Here is an 18,348-nt window from a genome sequence, read left to right on the forward strand (position 1 = left end):
CACTGACATGTTTGAAGTTTTGTGATCGAAAATGCTTGAAAAACCAAGAAAAACAAAAATATTCAAGTAGTCTGGTTCCCTGACTCCACTAAAGATGAAATGGATCAATTTACCGGAACATTGTAAGGTAAGGGAACCAGTCTAGCTGGCCTGCACCCGTTCATGAACATGGAACCAATAGCTAGCAAAACAACATTTAGACTAAAAACAAGTTTAAATTTGGAGCAGTAATTGAAAAATAGTTAGGTTTTTCCAACGGTGGTCGGCCGACCAGCGTTGGAAATGTATACAAATATACCATTTTCTTGAAAATGGCTTCACACCAGGTGCCATAATTTTACAGGATGCTTAAGCATGTCATTTACCAACATCCTAGTAAGGTATTTTGTAACAACTTGGTAGTTTTATTTTTCGATGTTTGCAAATGTTGTATTTTCCCTTTAAAGCTGACAACATATTGCATGGGTCTTTTTCATTTTCAGGGCATGAAGCGCTTTGATGCAAGGAAGGCCGTCCTTGCCGCTCTCAAGGAGAAGGGACTGTACAAAGAGACCAAGGATAATCCCATGGTGGTTCCTGTGTGCAGGTATGAAATAGGCTTAGCACAAACATATAATTGCGTCAGTCAGAATCCATAAACCAGTCTATGCCACGCAGCAGGGTATCATGCCCAAAGTCACGATACTTAAATTAAATGTCAAAGTGATTTTCAAATATTGAATAAGGTGCGTCCTTAAAAATTATTCATAAATACCTGAGACAGTTTAGCTATTCCTATTGGTCGAGAGCCCGTCACGTGGCCGGTCTTAAACGGATGATAAAGACATGGCTAGCTGGTTTTAAACACTTTTCCAGTGTCCCATAAAATGTGGACTCCTAAAAATCCAGTGCCTCTTACCGTTTTATTGTTTAAACGTTCACAATCCTCACGTAGGCATGCGCAACACTACCAGCGAGTCAGAATTTTATAGTTCTAAATTCAAAACGCAACGCCCCAGGTGCGCAGAACATGCTACGCGCACGTCAATCTCCATAAATGGGTTGTTTACATCTTACTTGCCAGCTGAACACTCCATTATTTTGCTTGAGGGATGTTTAAAAAAGCATGAAGTGAACTCGTTGAACAAAATCGGGATTTTTTTAACGAATTATTTAATTTATTTTACCGAAAAGGTATTTATGAATGGGATCCGGCTCGGGTAATTATCAGCACCCAGACTCTAATCAGTCTTAAACAGAGTGATAAAAACCTCAGGAGCACACATTTATTCCCTTAATAAAAACAAATCTTGTTTGTCTTAATTCCAGTCGCTCTAAGGATATTGTTGAGCCTCTGCTCAAGCCACAGTGGTACGTGGACTGCACAGACATGGCGAAACAGGCTGTGGCGGCCGTGGAGGAAGGCCAACTCAAGATTATCCCAGACATGCACATCAAGACGTGGAACAACTGGCTGACAAACATCAGGTAAACCTTGTGCCTTGTTATCGCTTTTTAAATACATGGTTCCATGCTACCATGTGCTGTCTATCAATTTGGAGTGTTATAGTGGTCATGCGACTGCAAACAGCCGTCACTTGAGCTTGTTGACTAGTCTTGTTGACAGGATGATTGATTATCCATGCATTTTATTACACAACATGTGGTTCTTGTCAGAGGGGCTGGTGTTTGGCTAGGATTTTCAGGGTCAATAGGTCAACCTGAGCTAAAGTGGCACTAACCATGTTATTTGTTTGAATGAGGAACTTGTGAAATATTAAATTTTTTGACTGAAAAATTAAGCAAACTGACCTTTATCATGCTGCCACCATTTCAGTCATGTTCCCTGTATTCAATAACAGTACTGAATGATAATGTTTTTTGTGCAAAAAGGAACCAGACTATTTGTCCTTCCAGCCTCGTTTTTGTTACATTGATTTGAATGGGGAAAATCAAATGGCTGCAACATGATAATGGTCTATAGAGCACAATCAGTCCTGGGATGTACACAATTGTGATTGGTTTTCAGCAAATTTTTGCTTACAACATATCTTTGCTCAGCAATATTTTCTGTTCAGCAGTTAATAAAGTGAAACTGGGGTGTGGGGCAATTTCATGTGGCTACTAAGAACAGAACTTTGCTAAGCTCAGAAAATGTTTGCTCATGGTGGACTTTAATAGACAAAACCAGTCAAAATGCCATTCATTGCTATCGCTTTTGACTGTTTAATGCTCGGGAGATGTGTTTTTTAAGCACAGTAATTTGCTGAACAGTATTTTTTTCCCCCTGAATAAAACACTTCAATGAAATCAGGCATGCACGTTTCTAACGGAGGAGTAAGCACAGCCAAAAGCATGCTTGCTTAAAAGGCAGAAGTTGGTTCTACCACAATCATGACAATAGGTTTACTTGTCTTGAAATTGGCATTCTGTGTCAAAAACTGGTTATTTATAATTTCTTTTTTTCTCTCAGACTTGAGCCCCATGCATACCCTGTTTGTTTGTTCTATGCCATTCTTGCTGTTATCAAACAAGACATTCCCTACAACATTAATCATTGCAGGCAATGGTGTATATCTCGTCAGCTCTGGTGGGGCCATCGCATTCCCTGTTACTTCATAACTGTTGACGATGCTAGTATTCCTGCTGGTGATGTAAGTAAATTGGTTTGGACTCCTTGCACAAGTGCCCCTGTCCAGGCTTACGAAGGGGAAACCACCTTGAGGACATTCGAATGCATTGCCTTCAGCGCCTGATGCTTACATGTATGGCTTGTTCACATTCAGAATGAAATAAGTTATGCATGCTGTGCACCATGTGCACATGAACCCTTCACCCACGTCTGGGGCGTTTTCGAAACCCTGTTCTTGAGTGACCCGCAAAGGTTCTCGTACTGCCGATTATGAACGCCCAAGTGCGTGTGGAGTGCAGCTGGGCGAAAATTCGAGATGGCAGCCGCCGTTTTTAAGAAGGGACAATTGATTGAATTAATGCAAAAATAACTGAAATCCCAAAACAGCTATAGAACTTGGCAAAGGCGAGGCTGACAAGCCCACTCTATAACCGCATACAATTTTATTTTTGTATCGTTACTGCTCCTGCACTGAATGAATGCTGCTTTCAATGTTATACACAGATATTAATGCGAGTTCCAGTAGGTGCCTAAGTCCGCCATCTTTGTTCTTGACGTTCTTCATCTACTCCCCAATAGTGGAGAGTGAGAATCTTGTTCGCGAACACCGTTCATTCAACTCGAGAACAGAGTTTCGAACATACGCCCCTTGTGTCCCTCCCATTGTTCCTCTCACTATTGGAGTCGCTCAAGCCTATTGATATGTCAAAATGAGGTTCAAAGTTAGTTCCCCTGCAAAAAATAAGTAATATTCGAAAGACTCATTTTACAGGATCAAAGAAGTTTTTTGGAATGAGAAAAGATTTCTCCGTAAATTTGATAAAGAAATGCATCAAGATAATTTAACAGTTTTCCACATAACAGATTATAAACAACTTCTTGATTACCTAACCGCAATATAGTTTTTATGAGAAAACCAAATTGTATACGTAGGGAAAGAGAAACGTTTAGTTGATGATGTTTTTCTTATCTTTTAATTTGATTGTTTTATTGGATAACAGAATGTAGATAACAATTATTGGGTCAGCGCCAGATCTGAAGCAGAGGCCCTACAGATTGCTGCTGAACGCTTTAAAGTTCCTGCCGAGAAGATCTCACTCAAACAAGGTAAAGTAGCTTGCCCAAGGATACCAACTATGAATTAATTTACGATAAAACTCAAATCAGTTTTACTCTTAAATAGTCGACTCTACTAGTCCAACCATCGTCGACTAGCATGCGTTTGAACAGAGTTGGTCAAACTATGGTTAGGCCAAAAAAAAAAAAGGCTCCAGTTTCTGGTCTGCGCGTGTCACCGTAGCCATGCGGGGCGGCAAAATTATTTATTTTTTTAATGTAAGATGATGTCTCAAAACCGCCAAACTCATTGGTTTGACTGGAATCCTGCTGCTGCACGATTTTGCCGTTTTAGATGGGGTTACGATCAAGTATAAGCTCTATGTGGCCTTTCTGGGTTCCCATATATTTTGCACTAAATTTAGTCGGGCACCAATTGCAGTCATCATCCGACATTTGAAGAAAAAACAAGTTAAAAAAAAAAAGCCGCAACGCTGCAACACTTTTGGGGCAAGCTCCATACCAGAAACCGAAGATTTTTTGTTTTGCCTTAACTATGGTCCTTGATCGAACATGCCCTTAAATGGCCCTCTTGGACCAGCAAAAAACACCCAAAGATGGCCGCTAAATGCAAATAGTTTATATTGAGGCCACCAGCAAGGGTATTGCAAACCTATCACATTCATTTCTGTTTCTGTGCATTTTGTCGATAGATGAGGATGTACTGGATACGTGGTTTTCATCAGCCATCTTCCCATTCTCCATATTTGGCTGGCCCAACCAGGTAGGTGGCTTGACAATGTGATCAAATTGTCTTTGTGAAGTAAGAGTACATTTTATTTGGATTGAGCTGAAGACTAGAGATTGCTCCATTATTTAGGACTGTTTTGGTCACCATATGACCAAAGGGAAGAATGCAAAATTAAAGAAGTTGCTCGAAGTTGAACCGTGAGGTATCCAGTAAAACCTCTTAAAACCTCGAGGTAAAGCTCAAGGTAAACCTCAAAGTAAACCTCAGGTAAAGCTCAAGGTAAACCTCAAAGTAAACCTCAGGGTAAAGCTCAAGGTAAACCTCAGGGTAAACCTCAAGGTAAAGCTCAAGGTAAAACTCAAAGTAAACCTCGGGGTAAACCTCAGGGTAAAGCTCAAGGTAAACCTCAGGGTTAACCTCAGGGTAAACCTCAAGGTAAACCTGAAAAAACCTCAAGGACCCGCCTGCTTTATTCTGCATTCTACCCTAATCAAGATGAAACACTTGATATGTTTGATATGATAATGATATGTTAATGTCAACCAGTCTAGAATAATAATAATGGATACTTATATAGCGCTTTTAACTAAAGATCAAAATGCTTAACATTATTACTACCCTCATCGGGCTGGTATTACGTTCCAAAGACAATCTGCGCTACCTTGGAGTATTCAGCTCAATGCTGCCATGTCGGTGCAAAGAACTGGTAGCTTAAAACAGTAACAGTAACCATCTCTGCCCTCACAGGTACTAGGCTTCCTTCTTGCATTAGTTCTACCAAATTTACCTTCCGTGTTTTTTTTTTTTGCAGACTGAGGACCTGGAAGTCTTCTACCCAGGCACGCTTCTCGAGACAGGCCACGATATTCTGTTCTTCTGGGTTGCCCGCATGGTCATGTTTGCCTTCAAGTTGACGGACAAGCTGCCGTTCAAGGAGGTGTATCTGCACGCCATGGTACGGGACGCTCACGGCCGCAAGATGAGCAAGTCGCTGGGCAACGTCATCGATCCCATTGACATCATTCAAGGGATCACGCTGGAGGTAAGTGTGATGTTATCGTTTGTCACTTATATGAAAAAACAAGTGTTGCCAAATGGATGTGAATGGGGGAAGTAATAACAAGGTTGTTAACCCTTTCCTTACCATGGGCGACTTTTGTCGACAAGAAGAACCCCCCTGCTGGTTCCCATGGGTGACTTTAGTCGACCAGGAAACCACACACAGAACACCCTCAACACAGATATATTCACTACTTTTCAGAAAGGCGGCATGTTGATATGTTTGCCCGCTCATACATCAACCATATATACCAGCTGAAAGAGTGTTTTCGGATCGTTCTAATGGTGTAGTTTATTCATAGTGTTGCCATTACAAAAAAATGAGAAAAGTGCTTGAGAAGTATCCACTCACAAATTGAGGTATGGAGTGCCATTTGGTCATTAAAAATGGCTTGCAGTTTGAAAAATGGAACCAGATGAACAAACAGGCATAACTTTCTTATATTTACACATATGGACTTCATTTTTACATCAGATAAAAGAGTAAGGTGCAATGAACAAACTTTACCACAACACCTATGATTTAAATCACTCCTTGGCAGTGAAAATCTGGGTTGAAAAAAGTGAGTTTTGGACTTGTGGTCAATTTGTTCACGCTCTAGTGATTTCCGCATGACTGAGCAAACAATTTGGTCCTGGGGAGAGCCAAGTCAATAAACAATGTGGGCATGAAAAGGTTAACGAACTACTCTGTGCTGGAATGTTTCAGGAATTTTTCCCAGGTCGATTGACTGTAAAAATATTATTATTATTTTTGGTTTATTTCCACTGGCTTGCAACCCGATCATTGAATTGCATAGTGATGATATTAATAAGACCTTTACAATTATAAAAACAAATTTACACAATTCATTTTAAGATTTGGATAAAAATACATCAGTCAAAACTTTCAATTATAAAGAAAGATTAAAGGATCCCCTCATGACAAACATAAGGTTAAAAACATAGAAATTAGATTGGACGGCAACCAGTGGAATACCATTTACTGCAAACGGTCAGGGAAGCTACGGTAAAGTTAAAATAAAATGAATAAATGCGACATCTTTTTCTTTTTTTTTGCCATTAGAATCTACACAAGTTGCTGGAGAATAGCAACCTTGATCCCAGGGAGATAACCAAAGCTAAGGAGGGTCAGACGGCTGACTATCCCAACGGTATCCCAGAGTGTGGCACGGATGCACTGAGGTTTGCTCTGTGCGCTTACACTGCACAAGGTATGGAAATAAACCACAACAAATTGGCTGGACTCCAAACACTGTTTGATTCGGGACATGGTCTTGCATGAACACATGAGTTAATAAGAAATATGTGACCTGTTCTGTCAAGATCAGACTTTCCTGGGCATATGGTCAAAAATGAGTTTTTTGCATATTGTTAAAATATGTTCTTTTTCCTTTTAATAGGTGGTTTAAGTTTTTAATCCAGTCATTCCTGTGCAAAGTTATGCTATTTTGAAGTTCATTGTGTTGAAAAGTAGAAAATGGAGAAAATGGCCACGAACGTCACAAAACAGTAATTTCTCAAAAATACTACATTTAGAGTTCAACTTAGGGTTTCAAACTTTTATGGTATGTTTTATACATGTTCAGGATTACAAATATGCACAAATTTGAAAATCGAAAAAAAATCACCCCCACAGCGTTTTTTAAGCCCTATCTCAATTTCAATCTCTGCCCAGAAGCGTCTGCTTTTGACAGAACAGGTCACATATAAATGTGTGCTTGGTAGGTATTAATCACTCTGTTTAAGACCGCTTGGAGTTTCGGTGCTGATAATTACCCGAGCCGAAGGCGAGGGTAATTATCAGCACCCAGACTCCAAGCGGTCTTCAACAGAGTGATTAATACCTACCAAGCACATATTTATTCCAATTCATAATTGAACCAAAATTCACACTAGAGCCTCTTAACCCGAGTTGAACTCAACCCTGGGTGAACCCAGTGCTGCCCCAGGTTGAGTGTTTTATTTTCCAACCCCACGTTGGAGTGTCATGGCCTAGCGGTTAAGAGCACTGAACTCATGCTCTGGTGTTTCAGAGGCAACAGTGGCGTGGGTTCGTGCCCGGGCCCAGACACCTGTGCCCTTAAGCAAGGCACTTGACCATTATTGCTTCGTCCTTCGGATGGGACGTTAAGCCGGAGGTCCCGTGCGTTGTATGAGGCCTAAACACGTAAAAGAATCCAGTGACACTTATCGCTAAGAGAAGGGGTTTGCCCCGGTGTTTCTGGGTTCCTAGTTATACTCCCTTGTGGAAGTCGTTAGGAGAAGAACCAACCAAGTAACCAAGCACCAAGTTCAACCCTACATAGTTTCACGCTTGTTTCCTGCAAACCGAGCTTAATATTTTGCTCGGTAACTACTGTTTTGAACCCTACCGAGAGTTCAAACCTGGGTTGAAAATTTCAACCCTGGCGTGGAGCATGGTTGAGTTCAACCCTGGGCGACATCAATCTCAGGGTTGACGCGGGGTTGGTGCGGGGTTGAACATTTTCAAGTGTTTAAAGCTGCATGTTTTCACCCCTGTGTCAACCCCGGTCAACCCTGAGATTTGTTTGGTGTGAAAAGGCCTTATGTTGAATTCCGGTTCAACACGGAGATTTTGGACAAGTGTGTAAAGGCCCTTGTGAGTACTCAGTTATTGAATTATTGTCTGCAGGTCGTGACATTAATCTGGACGTGCTGCGCGTTCAGGGCTATCGCTTCTTCTGCAACAAGTTGTGGAACGCCACCAAGTTTGCCCTGAAGGCAATAGGGGACGACTTCACACCGCTTGCTGAATTCAAGGTAAGGAAGGCATTCCCAGGCAAAAAACAACAACATGCTTCTCAAAAGCCAGTTCATTGACAACTGATGGGGCTACCCTGGTAAAATAACACGAAATAAATAAACGAATGAATAAATAAAAAGTATATTCCTGCTCTGAAGCAAAATTGTGAGAAAAGGATTTTATCCTGCTACTATTTCAGAACTCTGTATGTTTAAATGAATAAAACACTTATTAGTCTCTTCTTGTTTGTGGATTTTTGAGTAAAAAAAAAATAGCTGTGCATAAAGATTGATATGCATGTAAACACTTTTCAAAGTTTGAAGCTTTTTTTTCACAACTGAAACCATAATTAAGTCTTAAAAATACAATTGAATTTTAAAATACATTCTCCTGTGAGCCACACCCAAAAGCTTGATCGTGCTATCTTTTTTAACATTTCTATTATCAGACCTATTGTGTTTTCATTGGAGAGGCATTCAGATACTTTGCCATACTTTGCCCAGTGTACCTCTTACCAACCCAACTGCGTAAAGGGCCTAGTGTTTTTCGACTACGATTTCAAACCTCCAACTTCTGCATATCTGCACTGTTGCTACATGTATGCCCAATCAAAGCAAGACACTAAACCCCCAAAAATACTTGCAAATACATTTTTTTTGGGGGGGGGGGGTGGGAGAGGAGGGTCTAGGTACGCTGGTAATTGATCATTTTCATTACTCTAACTTGAGTTAATATTTAAAAGATGAGCTCAATCACTCATAATCTTTCCTCTTGTGACAGTTGAGTGGTTCCGAGACTCACATGGACCGCTGGATTCTCAGCAAGCTAGCTGGCACCGTCAAAGTCTGTGAGGACGGCTGGCCGACCTATGACTTCCCCGGCATCACCACACGCATCCATGCATTCTGGCTGTATGATCTATGCGACGTCTACTTGGTAAAAATAATAATTTGCGATTGTGTGTGTGTGTGTTTCATTTAAAGAACATTTTAAAAGAAGCGTCCATCATTTGCAATGCAGCATGTTCGTTTGATGCAACAAAAGTGCTCAAAACCTAAAGAAGGGTGCTAAACAACTAACCTGATGAAGTTTTAGCTCAGTGAATGCTGTATATTCCGAGAAAACAATATTCTAGGATCTCAATTTCAAATCAAAAGTTGCTGGGTCATGTTTTGAATTGGGCCTGAATTCAGCGTCCGAGACATGTTCTCACTGAGCTGATTGTAGCTAAGCGATGTCGCGCACCGAACTGTCGAATTATAGCAAACTGCGCGCGTGCGTTGTGTTAACGCTTGCATGAGCTTTGGTGAATAAACATACGAACTACTTACGGACAATTTTCGTTGGACTTTCGTTGTAAAAACTTTCTTTCATTTGTTGCTTCAAACAACAGCATGCGAGAACGAATATTTGAAAGGGAGTTTAGTTCCATCACTATCTTTAAACCAAGTATGTTTTTCAATAAAAATTACGTCAGTTACATTTTGATAGCTGCAAATGATGGATTGTAGCTTAAATAGCCTTCGCAGAAATGTTGGCCTGGGTAAAGTCAATGCTTTACAGCTGATTTCCAAACAATCAACAACATTTTTCTAAACCAACTTTTCTGCTGACATCCAGGAGTCCATCAAGCCCGTCTTACGCGGCTCTGACACCGCGGCCCTGGCCACCACGCGCCAGGTCCTGTACACCTGCCTGGACGTTGCCTTATGTCTCATCTCTCCCTTCATGCCTTTCCTGACCGAGGAGTTGTTCCAGAGGTTACCGCGCAGGACCGCGAACGAGCCACTGAGTATATGCGTCACACCCTATCCTGAGACATGCGAGGTATTATTTCTATTTCTCAATTTTAATTTCTCAAGTTGAACAGAGAAATTGACTAGAGGGAGGTTTGAACCTGCGACATCTGGATTGCCATTCCGGTGCCCTAGCAAGTGAGCTATCCAGCCCTGTTAGCTCAGTTGGTGGGGCGTTGGAACAGTAATCAGGAGGTTGCAGGTTCAAACACTCGCTCCAGCAATTTCTGTGTTCAACTTTAAAATTATTATTATCACCTGGTTAGTATACCTTTGTGGTTTGTTTGATAAGTATATTTGTGATGCGATCAAGCTAAATGAGTCGTTTGTCGGGAATTTTTATGTGGAGATACAGGCCAAAATAAATTCATCACATCTCTTGGTGTTACGAATTCTATAACTTTTGAACTAAAGATGGTACCAGCATATGGTTTTCACACCAGGAATGCTGAGATTGTGCTCTTTTCAAATCTGTAATAAAAAGGTTTGCTTTTGATAGTCTAACACACATCCCAGTAGTCAACAACTTTTAAAGGCATATTGCTTTTTGATGGACTTTGTTCACTTGCAATAACATCACTCAAAATCAAAAGAAGAACGTTCAAAACCAATCCGGTTTAAGTTTCAGCTCAGTGGATATTACGCTTTTCAAGAAAACAGTGGAAACCATGCACAAGCTTTTGATCACAAAGAACGATCTTTGTCTGTAGTACTCTTTATTTCCAAAAAAAAACCCAGTCAATTGACTGATCGTTGGAAATCACCTATATTTCTTGATGTGTTCTAAACGACAGCAAGCCAGATTGAAACATTAAGATGGTTTATTACCAGTACAATCTTTAATCCAAGTAAGATTTTTGATAATAATTCAGTAGGGTACTTTGGTGATAAATGCTAATAATCCTATACGTCTTTGAAGTTATTCTTTGGTATCGTCTACGTTGATTTTTTTCCCAGCATCCATGGTACAGTGAGCAGATCGAGGCGGAGGTTTCTCTGGTCCAAGACATTGTTGGTAAAGCCAGGTCCATGAGAGCAGACTACAACCTGACCAAGCAGAAGGCCGACAGTAAGTTGGGTTTGCTCCGCTGGTAGATTGACTTTGGGTCCGTCTTTCCTTTGTTTGATAGCTGATTATAAAATCTTGTCTACAGAACCAGTCGCAGGACTGGCTGAGAGCGTGTCACAATATTCAAGGTCTTTTACTTTTTCACACCTCCAAAAAAAAAATACCATGGCAGCCTCACTCTGAAAAGTAGTATAAATTGTTGCATCAACATAGCAACTGAATATCTGTGTGTAGACACAGGTGTGTGGGCTGTCTCTTGATGATAAGTATATGTCTATCTTACACGGCCAAATAGAATAAACCATGTTAGCCTTGCTCTCAAAAGTTGTAGATTGCACCAACCCAGCAACCGAATGTCTGTTTGCACGCACAGGTGTGCTGGTAGTCTTGGCCTAAGTTGCAATCTCGTTAGCGATTCTTGATCACCGCACGTGGCGTGTATGTTTACAACCATCTCGCGAGCGCACGTGACTGACTATCAACCATTTCCTGATCGCTGATTGATTCCCTAGAATAGCCTGGGCATAAAATAAAGAAAAAGCTACACGGCTACTTCAAGTTTCCCAAGATGTTAGTGCGAGCAGGTGCGCTGTTCTAATCAAGCCATTAGATATACACAATCCACTATCGATCACTGGCATCCTTCGGCCAAGACTAGTGTGTTGGTTGTTGAGTGATGATTGATGTCACAGGTGACATGGTCAATATTTTAAGCCATTAGCACCTGTACTACATTGTATTACAATGTACTTATTCACTGAGGAGTACTTAAACTCATTGAGTGCTAAGGCTACCTCAGGTGATTTGGGGTGTTACAGGGAGTGAGAGACAGGGTGGTTTGGGGCAGTATACAGGGACTGATAGGCTAAAATTACCATTTTGCCCCATTAAGGCTCACATTAAGGCCACGTGAATTTTTTCTGTGTAAACGAGTTGGGGTGCTGTGGTCCAATGGTTACGGTGTTCGACTCGTGTGCTGTGGTACACGGGTTCGAATCCTGGCCGTGGGAACATGGTGCTTGTGCTCTTGAGCAAGGCACTTTACCACTATTGCTTCGTCCTTCGGATGGGATGTAAAGCCATATGTCCCGTGTGTTGTGTAATGCACGTTAAAGAACCCAGTAACACTTGTCGCTTAGAGAAGGGGTTCGCCCCGGTGTTTCTGGCAGTGGCCGCAGCACCTTGCCACACCTCCAGTTTAAATTCCCTAGATGGAATATTTCAGAGGACCACCAACCAAGCAAACCAAGCAAGTTGGAATTGAATTGAGTTGAGGAGGGCATCCTTGCAATGCGTACATTTACTGTGGCTGCCATGGAGACTGTACAGTAAAGTAACGGCATTATTTTATAGCCCAAGTTGCCACTCCCACGCATAGCTTCCAAAGCAGCATTGATGTTAAATGCAACAGAAAGCAACAGAGTCCCATGCTGTGTTGCATCTTGTTGCATTTAGCAGGGTAACTGCTCATGTTGCCAAAGCTGATACCACAGATTCCACTGTTGCAATTTGTTGCATTTAGCAGGGTATTAAATGCATACTGCCAAGGCTGGTGTGTACCGAATTCACTATACAATGGAACAGTCTACTGTTGCTTTTAGCAGGGTTTTCATTTCAGTTGTGTTGCATTCTATTGTATATAGCAGGGTGCTAACCTGATTTGCGTTAGGGTTAATTCCAAAGCATTGTTAAACAAGAGTTAACTCTGCAACTAAAAATGAAAATTTCCAATTTCAGTGTACCTGCGGTGTACAGACCAAGCAGTCGCCGATACGCTCAGCCTCTATGAGAGCCTTATCTCAACACTCTCGTCGGCGTCGGCTGTACATTGCCTGGTTGGAACAGCGCCCCCTAGTGGCTGCGCCATGGCAACCGTCTCGGACAAATGCGAAGTGCACCTTCTACTCAAGGTAACGGAGACTGTTGTCAGTTGACCAAATTTGTGTTGCTGGTTTAGTACCAATTGTCAAGTTTTAGTTGTACTGTCCACAGCGCTAAGTTTGACAGGGCCAACTGGGTGCCGGAAGAATAACATTGTTAACTTAAGGCCAAAAAAAAAAAAAGTCTCTGGATTCTGGTATGGAGCTTGCCCAAAAAGTGGTGCAGAGACGCGACTTTTATTTTTTTTTAAACTGATTTTTTTGCTTCAAATGTCGGCTGATGACTGCAAATGGTGTCCGACTATTAAAACTTAGTGCAAAAATATTGGAGTCCAGAGAGGCCACATAAAGCTTATTCTCGACCATAACCCAATCTAAAAACACGTTAAAATTGTGCAGCAGCAGGATTCCAGTCAAACCAGTGAGTTTGGTGGTTTTGAGACATCATCTTTCATTGAAAAAAAAAACTTTTCATTTTGGCGACGCGCATGGCTACGGCGACGCGCGCGCATACCAGAAACCGGAGACTCTTTTTTTTTTGGCCTAAAGGTATTATACAACATTAGCAACTACCAAATTATTATGAAATACCTTACTTGACTGTAAGTGAATAATGGTCTCATGCATCCTGTGAAATCATGGCACCTGGTGTGCTGTCATTTTCAAGAACAGTGAAATGTTTGTATCAATTTCAAACGATGGGAAAAACCTGACTTTTTTTAAGCACTGCCCCAATTTATCATATTAGTTAGTTCACATTTTGTTTGCAATGGGTTTGTCTACGAATGGGTGCAAGCCAGATAGTCTGGTTCCTGACCTGGCAAGTACTGCCCCAATTTATCATATTTAGTCAGTTTGCAGTTTGTTTGCAATGGGTTTGTCTACGAATGGGTGCAAGCCAGCTAGTCTGGTTCCCTGACCTGGCATTCCATAGACGTCTATAAATTGCTCCGTTTCCTCTGAAGTAGCGTCAGGGAACCAGACTACTAGAACATCATTTTGTTTTGGTTTTTCCAGCATCTATGAACACAAAACTTAAACAGGTCAGTGTAACAATATTTGCTATAAACTACTAACTCCCAAATCAATTTATTTCTGCAAATTTCAGCAAAAGCAAATCTTGTATATTACCTTTAAGAATGTTCACAATCACTTGTGGTAATTATGTTCTTATTTTTACAAACTTAAAGATGTAGTCCATCATTTGTAATTTGTGCATTTTGTTCGTTTGAAGCAACAAAAGTGTTCAAAATCTAATGAAGGATACTGAACAACTAACCTGATGAAGTTTCAGCTCAGCTTCAGCTGTGTATTCCAAGAAAAACAGCATTCTAGGATCTCGATTTCAAATCAAAAGTTGCTGAATCATGTTTTGAATTCAGCGTCCGAGACGCGTTCTCACTGAGCCAATTGCGGCTATACGCCATGTCGCGCACTGATCCGACGAATTATAGCAAACCGCGCGTGCGTTGTGCCAATGCTTGCGCGCGCTTCGCCGAATAACAGAACGAACTACTAATTTAAATTTTCCTACGGTGCGTCTTAAGACGCACCGTTGGAAAGGCCTTCTTTTGTTGATTACTTCAAATGACAGCTTGCCAAAAAGAATAATTTCACAGGGAGTTTAGTCCCCTTACTATCTTTCAACCAAGTATGTTTTTCAACAATAATTACGCCAGTTACTTTTCGGATGGCTGCAAATGATGGACTATAGCTTTAAGTCCAATGGTAACGCTACACACGATGTATCCACAAACTACTCTGATATTGTAGTCTCCACAATGCACAATGCAAAGCCTCAAAATTATATTATACAAATATTGGGTGGCTCAGAGTGAAATGGGAGGAATATTATCGCAAGGTAAAATCTGGACTTTTCCATTTCACGAGGCAAAGCTGAGTGAACTGGAAAAGTCCAGATTTTATCGAGCGATAATATTCCTCCCATTTCACAAATTAAAGCCACTCAATATATTTGTTTTATATGACTGACATATAGATCCTTGATATTTTAACTTTTATTTCAATACAAAGTTGGTGGAAAATGTGCTTCTCTCTACCAAACCACCCCTTCACGAAAATGTTTGAACCAAACTCTATAGCGCTGGCTCTTTGGAACAATACGCATTACGCAACGCTTATCGCGTACATCAGCATGCATTTGCACACAAATACCGCGTCATGGAACAAGAGTGATCCTAACTCTTGAATAGTATTTCCCATTCCCCATGGGCGAATGGGACTTTTTGAGCCCCGGCGTGAATGGGAGCAATAACGAATGTCACGTGATGTGAGTTCCACCAATCAAATGACAAGGAACTGTATGTTAGATATATATATATAAAGTACTGTTTTGAGCCCTGAGATATGTTGGATTTTTCTCTAATTTTCAGGGCTTGGTTGATACTGAGAAGGAGATCAGCAAGCTAGCCCAGCGAATTGAGAAACTGGAGGTCCAACGCAACAAGCTCCAACAGGCCACAATGGTACCAGACTATGCCACTAAGGTCCCTCAGGCTGTACAAGACAGCAATAAGGAAAAGGTAGGTGTGATTGTAACATGAGGGGGAGACTGGGAAGTGGAATGTGGGGGTAAAACATTTATACTGCTTTGCACTTATGATAGTGATCGATGGTCGTCCACTAACGTAAACATTAGCTACTTGCTATGCACCCATGCGTATTGCACGAAGCATGAATTGGGACCTGACATGGCTGGGCTACAATATGCAAATCACTTGGTGCCTAACAAACGCTTTGGAACAGCGGTCTATCTTTTGGGGCAATTTTCATGATTTTGTTGCTGGATTTATATCAATTTAGATTGGTCTGCTGGCTCAATTTTTTTGGACAGTGCAGCCACACTGTCTAGCTCTCTAACCATGTAAATTATGAGCCTCCACCACCAAGTTCTGAATAATAATCTCATCTGTATTCGCATATGAAGTCGTCCCTGCAAATCCAGCGACAAAATACAGACAAACATAAGCACAGGCGTATGTTTGTTCCCAGGTATTCGTTCGGCATCAACTGATTTGCATATTGTAGCCTAGCCGCATATGAGGTCGCTGATCATGTTTCAGACCGTACATATGAGTGCATAAGGCGTAGTTACTGTTATGTAATAGCGGCCAACTATCTATCTTCGGACACTATCGTCAAATTCCTTGACCAAGGCAACTAGTTAGCATTACATGATAAAGACATGATATTGTCAACCCCTCAGTAAAAGTATACTTTAAAGATAATAGAGCTAAAGTTTAAAAATGTGTATGTTCCGGGTCCTAAAACAAACTTTTTTATGACTCTGTCGAAAATGTTGCCCAGAAAAAGTTATCTAAAAGAAATTGTCATCAATAGTTAGTCAGGCACTTTAATCAATCAGCAACCAAAGCAAACTACTGTATAATGACTACAATTAAAAAAGCTGCTCTACATGTATTAAAGTCAATACCACATACATAACAACAAGTAAAGCAAAAACTATAAGTATGGATAAAAAGAACAGAATGAAGAGAAGCCCCTCAAATAAAGAGAAAACTTTCCAGTGTCTGCTCTGGTAGCTTTAAACTGAGTTGTTTTCACATGCATATTTGTGTTTGAATGTTTTTGGCTACTATACATGTGTACAAAAAAGGGGGCTACATGTCTTCAAAAGCATGGGAGTTTGTACTCTGAAATACCTTATTAAATACCACATTTAGTTGAAATTAAGTCAGTAAACAAGACTCAATGTGGTTTTGAAGTAACCAAATGGGTTAAGCAAAACTAAGTTTTGTTTTTAGTGATCAAATGGTGAATGACAATTGGCTCAATCTAATAATTTGGGTTTCACTTATTTTCCTGTCCCTGTCAAAATTACATCTGTCAATTAAGATTGTCTAATTTTGAATGCACTCCTTGACGCAGTCGTCCTCCAAGAGTGATTATTAACAGCAAATAACCAAGCAAATAAGAACATAGTTTAGAGTCGTTATTAATGTAACTCGACTGGCAAATTACAAAGTTAGTTCAGGGGTAACTTGGAGAGAAAGATGGTCACACTTCGTTCCTGAACTTCATAGAATGACCCAAAGATGTATTATACATATATGATTATGTTTTGGGTACCATACATTTTGATACAGCAAAACTAAAAACAATATTCTGGTTCTTGTTTTTTGTTTTTATTTTAACATAGATGAGTCAAACAGAGAACGAAGTCCAGAAGCTCCAAGATGCAATGGAGATGTTCAGAAAGGTCAGCGGGGATAATTGACCTTTATCCTTGGAACTTTTGGATATTTTCCAGCCTCATCAAGCAGGTGCAAGACTCACCCGTCACATTAGTTAATTGCAAACTGCAAATCTAAGATAGTTTCTGAGTGTAATAAAACTGTAAACCAGAAAATTATCATGTGACAATTACGCACAATGCACTTATACAATACGAATGTTATTGGGAGTCACTATAAGATCGCAGAGTAAGTTTTTGATCATATCTTACATACCTTATTTGTCACATTTTGGTTTGTGCTCTCTTCTGTTTGCTTTCTGACTTTGTTTCTTTATCATTAAACTTTCTTTTCCCTGACATCCATTTTGGTCCCTTTCCAGTTTCTTTTTATTTACACAATGATTTTGGAAAAGCAGCCATGATCTTAATTCCATATTTTTTTTTTATTGATCACAATTTTTTTTTGAGGGTGACAGTATAATATTCACTATTCTTTGGGACTAAGTTTTGAAATCTTAAATATATACAACTGCAACAGTTTTAACTTGTACAAAGATGTAATAGATATTTCTATTTATGGTGGTGTTTCGTTGTACTTATGCAGGATACTAAAAAAAAGCTGAAGGTTTTTTGATATTATGATATACTTGCCAACACTTTCAAAGTGTATGCTACTGTTAACTAAATCTTACAACTACACACAACATGGTATAGTTCAGCCTGCAACTAAGTGTCTGGTTTAAAAGCAACAGGGGCTCATATGTTCAGCTTTCTGAATGAAACAAAAGTAACAGAATATCTTACAATAGACTCATTGTCCAGCCATTGAAAAAGGGTTAAATTTGCACAATTTCCACGACAACAATAATTGGGAAAAGTTTGCCATGTTTACCAAAAATGATCTGGAAAAAAATATTAAATATTAAAATAAAAATGTTACAATAAGGGAAATTTATAGAAGTAACATGCATTACTCTCTGTTGAATTTTCAATATTTTTTAACTGCTGAAAAATCATGGTTTGTGGTGCAAACATCTCATTAACCCTTACTCTCTGAGGGTAGTAGTTTACTGCATGTCAGTTGGTTATGCCAATGCCCTCCAGCTGCAGTATATTGGGAGATAAACTATCTTGACAGTGAAG

General features: G+C 40.2%; 1 protein-coding gene across 1 annotated transcript in view; it reads left to right on the forward strand.

The window, feature by feature from the left end:
• Positions 1 to 17,446, forward strand: part of LOC119721934 (valine--tRNA ligase-like) — a 28,516-nt gene extending 11,070 nt beyond the window's left edge. The window contains exons 10-23 of the mRNA XM_038191889.1: positions 483 to 586; positions 1,309 to 1,467; positions 2,543 to 2,633; positions 3,613 to 3,718; positions 4,381 to 4,451; positions 5,230 to 5,460; positions 6,544 to 6,691; positions 8,134 to 8,261; positions 9,025 to 9,180; positions 9,865 to 10,071; positions 10,998 to 11,109; positions 12,847 to 13,019; positions 15,383 to 15,532; positions 17,170 to 17,446. Coding sequence (XP_038047817.1) covers positions 483 to 586; positions 1,309 to 1,467; positions 2,543 to 2,633; positions 3,613 to 3,718; positions 4,381 to 4,451; positions 5,230 to 5,460; positions 6,544 to 6,691; positions 8,134 to 8,261; positions 9,025 to 9,180; positions 9,865 to 10,071; positions 10,998 to 11,109; positions 12,847 to 13,019; positions 15,383 to 15,532; positions 17,170 to 17,247 — 1,914 coding nt within the window. The 3' untranslated portion in view covers positions 17,248 to 17,446. The remainder of the gene's footprint in view (positions 1 to 482; positions 587 to 1,308; positions 1,468 to 2,542; positions 2,634 to 3,612; positions 3,719 to 4,380; positions 4,452 to 5,229; positions 5,461 to 6,543; positions 6,692 to 8,133; positions 8,262 to 9,024; positions 9,181 to 9,864; positions 10,072 to 10,997; positions 11,110 to 12,846; positions 13,020 to 15,382; positions 15,533 to 17,169) is intronic.
• Positions 17,447 to 18,348: the final 902 nt, after the last annotated feature.

This window comes from Patiria miniata, unplaced genomic scaffold (assembly GCF_015706575.1).
Source record: "Patiria miniata isolate m_02_andy unplaced genomic scaffold, ASM1570657v1 HiC_scaffold_14, whole genome shotgun sequence".
Taxonomy (NCBI): domain Eukaryota; kingdom Metazoa; phylum Echinodermata; class Asteroidea; order Valvatida; family Asterinidae; genus Patiria; species Patiria miniata.